A 10,367-nucleotide genomic window follows, 5' to 3' on the forward strand; every position below is an offset into this window, starting at 1 on the left:
GTGTGGGACTGGCGGCGGCGCCGGCCCGTGCTGCAGTTCGACAGCGGGCACAAGAGCAACGTCTTCCAGGTGGGCACGGCGGGGTTTTGGGGTGCAGTCACAAAGGGGATTCGTTGGCTGGATGGGTTTCCTGAAGTTCACGGATGTGTTGTGAAATTTGTCGGGTTGAGGTGCTCTGTTTGGGGTGGGAGAGGGTCCCAGGAAGAGCTCAGTTGGGAGAGGGGATGCTTGGGAAAGGATCTGGGAACAGGTCCCCAAATTCCACAGATTGACCCCCAAATCCTGCAGATTGATGCCCCAGATCCCACAGATTCATGCCCCAAATCCTGCAGATTGATGCCCCAGATCCCACAGATGTGCCCTAAAATTCATCATCCTAAAGGGTTCTTGTTTGGGGTGGGAGAGGGTCCCAGGAACAGCTCAATTGAGAAAGGGAATGCTTGGGAAAGGATCGGGGAACAGGTTCCCAGATCCCACAGATTGACACCCAAATCCTGCAGATTGATGCCCCAAATCCCACAGATGTGCCCTAAAATTCATCATCTCGAAGGGTCCCTGTTTGGGGTGGGAGAGGGTCCCAGGAAAATGTCACCTGGGCAAGGGGATGCTTGGGAAAGGATCTGGGAACAGGTTCCCAAATCCCACAGGCTGACACCCCAAACCTGGGAGATTTTGGGAGGATCCCTGGGAGATTTTGGTGTGATTCACAGGGGAGAATTTGGGATGATTCCCAAGAGAACTGTGACAATTCCCAGAACACCTGGGACAGCTCCCCGAACAATTCCACCAATTCCCCCCCATCCCTTCCCCCTCCCACCTCCTCTGCAATTCCCCCTTTCCTTCCCCTCTCCCCCCACCATTCTCCTGTCCCTTTTTCCCAATTTTTCCCACTTTTTCCCTGTTTTCCAGGCCAAGTTCCTGCCCAACAGCGGTGACTCCACGCTGGCCATGTGTGCCCGGGACGGGCAGGTGCGCGTGGCCGAGCTCTCGGCCACCCAGTGCTGCCGCAGCACCAAGCGCGTGGCCCAGCACAAGGGGGCTTCCCACAAGGTGAGGGGGGCTTGGGATTGCCAAATCCCGGGATTTGGGGTGCTTGGGAATGGGGGAGCGCAGTGGGAATGGGGTGGGGGCAATGGTGGGAGCAGGGGATGTCACCACAGAGGTGACAGAGCTGTCACAGCACCCAGCCCAGCACAAGGGGGCTTCCCACAAGGTGAGGGGGATCCCAGGAATGGCAGATCCTGGGAATGGCAAATCCTTGGAATGCCAAATCCTGGGAATGCCAAATCCCAGGATTTGGGGTGCTTGTGAATGGGGGAACCCAGTGGGAATGGTTGGGGGATCGCCTGGGACATCACCACACAGGTGAGGGGGGTGGGTTTAGCCACTAAGCTCCATTAAAATCCAGGAATTTTGGGATTTTCCCATTTTTTGGGTGCAGTTCAGACCCTTGGCTGTGCTGTTGTCCCCATGACCTCACCCAGATGACATCACTGAAGTTCAGGGCGGGAATCCCCAAACCTGGGGTTTTTCCAGGTGGATTTTCCTGGTTTTGGGGGAATTTTGGGAGTTATTCTCACTGGTTTTTCCCTTTTTTCCCCCCAATCCCAGCTGGCGCTGGAGCCGGACTCGCCCTGCACGTTCCTGTCTGCGGGGGAGGACGCTGTGGTCTTCACCATCGACCTGCGGCAGGACCGGCCCGCCTCGTGAGTGAGGGGAAAAGGGGGAATTCTGAGGGGAAAAGCGGGAATACTGAGTGGGAAATGGGAATTCTGTGGGAAAAAAAGGGGATTTGAGGTGGGAAATGGGGATTCCGTTGATCTGTGGCAGGACTGGCCTAGCTCGTGAGTGAGGGGAAAAGGGGGAATTCTGAGGGGAAAAGCGGGAATACTGAGTGGGAAATGGGAATTCTGTGGGAAAAAAAGGGGATTTGAGGTGGGAAATGGGGATTCCGTTGATCTGTGGCAGGACTGGCCTAGCTCGTGAGTGAGGGGAAAAGGGGGAATTCTGAGGGGAAAAGCGGGAATACTGAGTGGGAAATGGGAATTCTGTGGGAAAAAAAGGGGATTTGAGGTGGGAAATGGGGATTCCGTTGATCTGTGGCAGGACTGGCCTAGCTCGTGAGTGAGGGGAAAAGGGGGAATTCTGAGGGGAAAAGCGGGAATACTGAGTGGGAAATGGGAATTCTGTGGGAAAAAAAGGGGATTTGAGGTGGGAAATGGGGATTCCGTTGATCTGTGGCAGGACTGGCCTAGCTCGTGAGTGAGGGGAAAAGGGGGAATTCTGAGGGGAAAAGCGGGAATACTGAGTGGGAAATGGGAATTCTGTGGGAAAAAAAGGGGATTTGAGGTGGGAAATGGGGATTCCGTTGATCTGTGGCAGGACTGGCCTAGCTCGTGAGTGAGGGGAAAGTGGGAATTCTGAGGGGAGAATTGGGAATTCTGAGGGTAAAAGTGGGAGTTCTGTGGGTGAAATGGGAATTCTGTGGGATAACAAAAGGGATTTGGGTTAGGAAATGAGGATTCTGTTGATCTGTGGCAGGACCAGCCTGCCTTGTGAGTGACTGGAAAAATATGAATTCTGAGGGGAAAATTGGGAATTCTGAGGGTGAAATTCACAGATAGGATTTGGAGAAAATTGAAATTTTTTTAGAAAATGGAGTTTTTGGGGGGAAAATTTTTAACCAGAGTAATTTTGTGAGAAAACATTTTTTGGGGAGAAGCAGGTTGGTTTTTTGGGGAAAATCGCTGGTTTTTTTGTGGGAAAACAAGGATTTTTGGTGGGAAAAGCTGGCATTTTTTTAGGGAAAAGCAGTTTTCCTGTCTCCCTGTGTTTTTCCAAGCCTCTGGGCTGTCATTCCGGAGGCTGATCCAGCCCAAATCCCGGGGTTTCATAACCAGGACGAGCCCTTTAATCCCTGATCCCTCCGGAATCCGTGGCTGGAGCTGATCCCAACCCCCTCCCTGGGCTGGATCCCTCTGGAATTCTCACCCTGGCAGAGCCCACCCCAAATTTTCCCTCCTGGAATGGCCCAAATTCCCTCAAATCCCGGCTGTTTTCAGGGATTTTTTTGGAAAAATTGTGATTTTTTTTTTTTTTAATGGGGGGGGGGTTTTGGGAAAAAAAATGGGGATTTTGGGGGAAAAATTAGGATCTTGGAGGAAATAACGGGGATTTTAGTGGGGGGAATGGTGGACAGGAAAATGGGGATTCTGTCAGAAAAATGGGAATTTATTTTTTTTTTTTGAAAAATGGGAATTTGGTAGGAGAAACAGACAGGATTTGGGAAATAACAGGTGGAGTTTGGGGAAAAATCAGGGTTTTTTTTGGGAAATCAAATTTTCCCTTGGGAATTCCCAGCCCCCTCCCTGTCCTTTGGGCTGGATCCCTTTGGAATTTCGCCTTGGTGGAGCCAACCCTGAATATTTCTCTCCTGGAATGCCCCAAATTCCCACATATCCCGGCTGTTTTTAGGGGAAAAACTCCCCCAAATCCCATTTTCCCTTTGGGAATTCTCTCAGTGTGGGTTTTTCTTTGGGAAATTCCCAACCTCAGGATCATTCCCTACTCTCATTGCCCAAATCCTGCTGATTTTGGTGGTTTTCTCCCCTGGGAATTCCCACTCCTGATTTGGGCTGGGATTTTGGCTGATCCCGAGAATTTTCCCCAGGAAATTGGTGGTGACGAAGGAGAAGGAGAAGAAGGTCGGGCTCTACACCATCTTTGTCAACCCTGCCAACACCTCCCAGTTCGCTGTGGGCGGCCGTGACCAGTTTGTGAGGTGGGGCCAAACTGGGAGTACTGGGAGAGCCAAAATCCAGGGATTTCCCATCCCAAATCCAGCAATTCCCATCCCAAATCCAGGACTTCCCAAATCCATCCCTGCCCCTTTCTGAATCCGCCTGGTTCCCTTCCCAAATCAGGGGCCAGGACCAGTCTGGCAGGTGAGGCCAAACTGGGAGCACTGGGAGAGCCCAAATCCAGGGATTTCCCATCCCAAATCCGCAGTTTTCCCTTCCAAAATCCGGGACTGGGACCAGCACAGAATTCCAGGGAATTTTAGGATGGAATTTGGGTCATGGGAATGGTTTTTTCTGCCCCAAATCCCCAGGGAATTTTTAGATGGAATTTTGGCTATGGGAACATCATTCCTGCCCCAAATCCCCAGGGAATTTTAGGATGGAATTTGGGGGATGGCAGCATCATTCCTGCCCCAAATCTGGGCCTATCCTGGCACAAAAATCCCCAGGGAATTTTAGGATGGAATTTTGAGCCCTGGGATCTCAGAATGGGAATTTTGGGGATAAAAAAAAGCCTCCCTGAAGTGAATCCAACCTTTTTTTTTTTTTTTTCCCCTGATTCCCGCAGGATTTATGATCAGAGGAAAATCGATGAGAACGAGAACAACGGAGTCCTGAAGAAGTTCTGCCCCCACCACCTGGTACTGGGCATACTGGGAGGGGACTGGGAAGGGACTGGGAGCACTGGGATCACCCCAGAGCACTCCCATGGGAAATCTTCCTGGAAAACCCTTCAGGAAGAGGCAAAAAACTCTCCCATAAATCTTCTTTTTTTGTTGTTGTTTTTTTGACCCTCAATCCCAATTTTCTGCCTTCCTGCATCCTCATCTGGGGGTTTAATGCTCAGAATTCCCAGGGAAACGGGCTGGATCTGAGGTTCTTCCCATTTTTTCCCATTTTTTCCCACTTTTTCCCACTTTTCCAGGTGAACTGTGAGTCCAAAGCCAACATCACCTGCCTGGTCTACAGCCACGACGGCTCAGGTGAGTCCAGGTGGGAATTTGGGGAGTACTGGGGGGGGTCCCACTCCCTCAAAACCCCTCATTTCCCACCAAAAAAAAATCGATTTTCCCAAAAAAATACCCTTTTCCCCAAAACCCCACCTTTTTATCCTCAAAAAAACACCTGTTCCCTCCAGAAAACTGACTTTCCCCAAAAATTCCATGTTTTCCAAAATAAAAATAATTCCCCCCCCTAAAAAAACCTGTTGAGCTCCAGACCCTCCTGTTTTTCCCCATTTTCCTCCTGTTTTCCCCATTTTCCTCCAATTTTTTTCCATTTTCCTGATGCTTTTCCCCTTTTCCCATTTTTTCCCTTTTCCCATTTTCTCTGCTGCTTTTCCTCATTCCCCCCACGCCGTTTTTTTCCCATTTCCCCCCCGGTTTATTCCCATTTCCTCCTGTGTTTATTCCCATTTTCCCCTGTGTTTTTTTCCCAATTTCCCTTTGTTTATTCCCATTTCCTGTGTTTATTCCCATCTTCCCCCTGTTTATTCCCATTATTTCCCCTGGTGTTTATTCCCAATTTCCTGGTGTTTATTCCCAATTTCCCCCCATTTATTCCTGATTTCCCCCCATTATTCCCATTTCCCCTCATGTTTATTCCCATTTCTCTCTGTTTTTCCCAATTTCCCCTCATGTTTATTCCCATTCCACCCCCCCCGGTTTTTTTCCCAATTTCCCTGTGTTTATTCCCATTTCCCTTCATGTTTATTCCCATTTCCCCCCCATTTATTCTCTTTCCCCCTCTATTTTTATCCCAATTTCCCCTCATCTTTATTCCCATTCCCCCCTTGTTTTTTTCCCAATTTCCCCCTGGTTTTTCCCAATTTCCTCTCTCTGTTTATTCCCATTTTTCCACGTTTTTCCCGATTTCCCCACGTTTGTCCCCATTCCAGAGCTGCTGGCCTCGTACAACGATGAGGACATTTACCTGTTCGACTCCTCGCACAGCGACGGCGCGCAGTACAGCCGGCGCTACAAGGGCCACCGCAACAACGCTATGGGTAACACCCAAATCCATCCCAAATCACCCCAAAACTGGCCCCAAATCCATCCCAAATCCCGCCCCAAATCACCCCAAAAATATCCCAAAATCAGCCCTAAAACAGCGCAGTCCAGCCGGCGCTACAAGGGCCACCGCAACAACGCTATGGGTAACACCCAAATCCATCCCAAATCACCCCAAAACTGGCCCCAAATCCATCCCAAATCCCGCCCCAAATCACCCCAAAAATGGCCCCAAATCCATCCCAAATCCCGCCCCAAATCACCCCAAAAATGGCCCCAAAACCACCCTAAAAACAGCCCCAAATCCATCCCAAATCCAGCTCCAAATCACCCCAAAAATATCCCAAAATCAGCCCTAAAACAGCGCAGTCCAGCCGGCGCTACAAGGGCCACCGCAACAATGCCATGGGTAACCCCCAAATCTATCCCAAATCACCCCAAAAATGGCGCCAAAACCACCCTAAAAACAGCCCCAAATCCATCCCAAATCCCGCCCCAAATCACCCCAAAAATATCCCAAAATCAGCCCTAAAACAGCGCAGTCCAGCCGGCGCTACAAGGGCCACCGCAACAATGCCATGGGTAACCCCCAAATCTATCCCAAATCACCCCAAAAATGGCGCCAAAACCACCCTAAAAACAGCCCCAAATCCATCCCAAATCCCGCCCCAAATCACCCCAAAAATATCCCAAAATCAGCCCTAAAACAGCGCAGTCCAGCCGGCGCTACAAGGGCCACCGCAACAATGCCATGGGTAACACCCAAATCTATCCCAAATCACCCCAAAAATGGCTCCAAAACCACCCTAAAAACAGCCCCAAATCCATCCCAAAACCAGCCCCAAATCACCCCAAATCATCCCGAAATTACCCCAAAACCAGCCCTAAAACAGCCCAGAAACACCCTGAAAAATCAACCCGAAACCCACCCCAATATCAGCCCTCAGTCAGCCCTAAAATACCCCAACATCAACTCTAAATCCTTCCCCAAATTACCCCAAAATTAACCCCAAAATCAACCCTAAATCAGCCCTAAAACACCCCAAAATCAGCCCTAAATGCAACCCCAAAATAGCCGTAAAACCCCCCAAAAATCCCCCCTGGAGATCCCTAAAAACCCTTTTGGGAAACATTTCCTTGGCTTCCCAGCCAGGAATTCCACTGGAAACAACCCCAACCTCCCATTTTTCCTGATTTTTTCCCATTTTCCCCTGTTTTTTCCCCGTTTTTCCAGTGAAAGGGGTGAATTTCTACGGCCCCAAGAGCGAGTTCGTGGTGAGCGGCAGCGACTGCGGCCACATTTTCCTGTGGGAAAAATCCTCCTGCCAGATCGTGCAGTTCATGGAGGGGGACAAGGGCGGAGTGGTGAGACCCCGAAATTCCCAAATTCCCACTTTTCCCCCACCCCACCCCCTGCTTTCACCCCCTTTTCCCTCTGTTCTGACCCCAAAAGCAGCGGGATGGTCCCGTTCCCATTTTTCAGAGCTTTGAGGGTGGGGCAGGATCCCAAATTTGGCCGATTCCCTGGGATCCTGTGGGATTTTTCCAGGTGTTTCCTGCAGGAAAGGGAAGTGGCCTGTGCTGGGAATGGCCCCATCCCAAATTTCCTCTGCTGGGAACTCCTGACTCTCCTGCTTTGGGATGGACAGGATGGGCCTTTTCCCTTTTTCCCTCCTTTTCCCCCCCTTTTTTCCCTCTTTTCCCCCTTTTTTCCATTTTTTTCCCATTTTCTCACCCCCTTTTTCCCCATTTTTTCCCAGGTGAACTGCCTGGAAGGGCAGCTCCCTCATTCCCAATCCCAAAATCCCCATTTTTCCCATTTTCCCCAATTTTTCCCAGGTGAGCTGCCTGGAGCTGCTCCCTCACCTTGCCCATTCCCAATCCCCTTTTTCCCGTTTTCCCATTTTTTCCCAGATGAGCTGCCTGGAGGGGCAGCTCCCCCATTCCCAATCCCATAATTCCCATTTTTCCCATTTCCCCCCATTTTTCCCGGTGAACTGCCCAGGATTGGCATTCCCAACCCCAAAATTCCAATTTTTTTTTTTTTCCAGGTGAACTGCCTGGAGCTTTACCTCCATTCCCAATCCCATTCCCAATCCCAAAATCCCCATTTTTCCCATTTTCCCAGGTGAACTGCTTGGAGCTGCACCCTCACCTTGCCCATTCCCAATCCCATTTTTCCCAAAATTCCCGTTTTTTTCCCCAGGTGAACTGCCTGGAGCCTCACCCCCACCTGCCCGTGCTGGCCACCAGCGGGCTGGACCACGACGTGAAGATCTGGGCACCCACGGCCGAGGCGCCCACGGAGCTGCGCGGCCTCAAGGAGGTGCGTGGGGCTGTCCCGGGAATTCCCGGGATATTCCCGGCATTCCCATGGAGTGTGACCCGGGATTCCTATGGAGTGTGACCCGGGATTCCCATGGAGTGTGACCCGGGATTCCTATGGAATCTGACCCGTGTTTTCCATGGAATCTGACCCGGGATTTCTATGGAATGTGACCCCATTTTTCCATGGAATATGACCCAGGATTTCCATGGAGTATAACCCAGGATTTCCATGGAATGTGACCCGGGATTCCCATGGAATATGACCCGGGTTTTTCATGGAATATAACCCAGGTTTTCAATGGAATCTGATCCGGGATTCCTATGGAATGTGACCCAGGATTCCCATGGAATCTGACCCGTGTTTTCCATGGAATCTGACCCGGGATTTCTATGGAATGTGACCCCATTTTTCCATGGAATATGACCCAGGTTTTCCATGGAGTATAACCCAGGATTTCCATGGAATGTGACCCGGGATTCCCATGGAATATGCCTCGAGTTTCCCATGGAATATGACCCGGGTTTTTCATGGAATATAACGCAGGTTTTCAATGGAATCTGATCCGGGATTCCCATGGAATGTGACCCAGGATTGCCATGAAATTTCCCTGGGGATTCCCATGGAATGTGACCCAGGATTCCCATGGAATCTGACCCATGTTTTCCATGGAATCTGACCCAGGATTTCTATGGAATGTGACCCCATTTTTCCATGGAATATGACCCAGGTTTTTCACGGAATATAACCCAGGATTTCTGTAGAATGTGACCCCATTTTTTCCATGGAATATGACCCAGGTTTTCCATGGAGTATAACCCAGGATTCCCATGGAATGTGACCCGGGATTCCCAGGGAATATGCCCCGAGTTTCGCATGGAATATGACCCGGGTTTTCCATGGAATATAACCCAGGTTTTCCATGGAATGTGACCCGAGATTTCCATGGAATGTGAACGGGGTTTTCCATGGAGTTTAACCCTTTCCCTCCCCGCAGGTGATCAAGAAGAACAAGGTGGAGCGGGACGAGGACAGCCTGCACCACACGGACATGTTTGACAGCCACATGCTCTGGTTCCTCATGCACCACCTGCGCCAGCGCCGCCACCACCGGGTACCCGGCTGCATTCTCCTGCTTCCCCACCTCTGCTCCAGCTTTTCCCTCCTTTTTCCCACTTTTCCCTGCCTTTTCCCCCACTTTTCCCACCTCTTTTCCCACTTCTTCCTGCTTTTCCCATTTTCCTCAATTCCCCCATTTCTGACCCCATTCCCCATTACTGACCCTGTTTCTGCCCCTTTCCCCATTTCTGACCCTTTCCCCCGTTTCTGCCCCCATTTTCCCATTTCTGACCCTATTCCTGCCCCTATTTTCCTGTTTCTGACCATTTTCCCCATTTCCCCCATTCCTGACCCTGTTTCTGCCCCATTTCTGCCCCATTCCCCCATTCCTGCCCCATCTCCCCCACTCCTGACCCCATTTCTGCCCCGTTTTTCCTGTTTCTGACCATTTCCCCCCCTCCTGACCCCATTTCTGCCCCATTTCCCCCCCCATTTCTGCCTCCATTTCCCCATTTCTGCTCCATCTCCCCCACTCCTGACCCCATTTCTGCCCCGGTTTTCCTGTTTCTGACCATTTCCCCCCTTCCTGACCCCATTCCTGCCCCATCTCCCCCCCTCCTGACCCCATTTCTGCCCCGGTTTTCCTGTTTCTGACCATTTCCCCCCTTCCTGACCCCATTCCTGCCCCATCTCCCCCCCTCCTGACCCCATTTCTGCCCCGGTTTTCCTGTTTCTGACCATTTCCCCCCTTCCTGACCCCATTCCTGCCCCATCTCCCCCCCTCCTGACCCCATTTCTGCCCCGGTTTTCCTGTTTCTGACCATTTCCCCCCTTCCTGACCCCATTCCTGCCCCATCTCCCCCCCTCCTGACCCCATTTCTGCCCCGGTTTTCCTGTTTCTGACCATTTCCCCCACTCCTGACCCCATTTCTGCCCCATTTCTAACCCCATTTCTGCCTCCATTTCCCCATTTCTGACTCCTTTCCTGACCCCATTTCTGCCCCATTTCCCCATTCCTGGCCCTGTTTCTGCCCCATTTCCCTGCTCCTAACCCCATTTCTGCCCCATTTCCCCCACTCCTGACCCCATTTCTGCCCCATTTCTAACCCCATTTCTGCCTCCATTTCCCCATTTCTGCTCCATCTCCCCCACTCCTGACCCCATTTCTGCCCC

At 51.1% G+C, this 10,367-nt stretch overlaps 1 protein-coding gene across 1 annotated transcript in view; it reads left to right on the plus strand.

Moving 5' to 3' along the window:
- DCAF8 (DDB1 and CUL4 associated factor 8) overlaps nt 1-10,367 on the plus strand; it is a 14,800-nt gene that overhangs the window by 1,768 nt on the left and 2,665 nt on the right. The window contains exons 4-13 of the mRNA XM_014310769.2: nt 4-69; nt 910-1,050; nt 1,612-1,706; nt 3,671-3,781; nt 4,369-4,441; nt 4,726-4,783; nt 5,698-5,805; nt 7,044-7,174; nt 8,016-8,135; nt 9,133-9,249. Coding sequence (XP_014166244.1) covers nt 4-69; nt 910-1,050; nt 1,612-1,706; nt 3,671-3,781; nt 4,369-4,441; nt 4,726-4,783; nt 5,698-5,805; nt 7,044-7,174; nt 8,016-8,135; nt 9,133-9,249 — 1,020 coding nt within the window. The remainder of the gene's footprint in view (nt 1-3; nt 70-909; nt 1,051-1,611; nt 1,707-3,670; nt 3,782-4,368; nt 4,442-4,725; nt 4,784-5,697; nt 5,806-7,043; nt 7,175-8,015; nt 8,136-9,132; nt 9,250-10,367) is intronic.

This window comes from Geospiza fortis, unplaced genomic scaffold (genome assembly GCF_000277835.1).
Source record: "Geospiza fortis unplaced genomic scaffold, GeoFor_1.0 scaffold313, whole genome shotgun sequence".
Lineage (NCBI taxonomy): Eukaryota > Metazoa > Chordata > Aves > Passeriformes > Thraupidae > Geospiza > Geospiza fortis.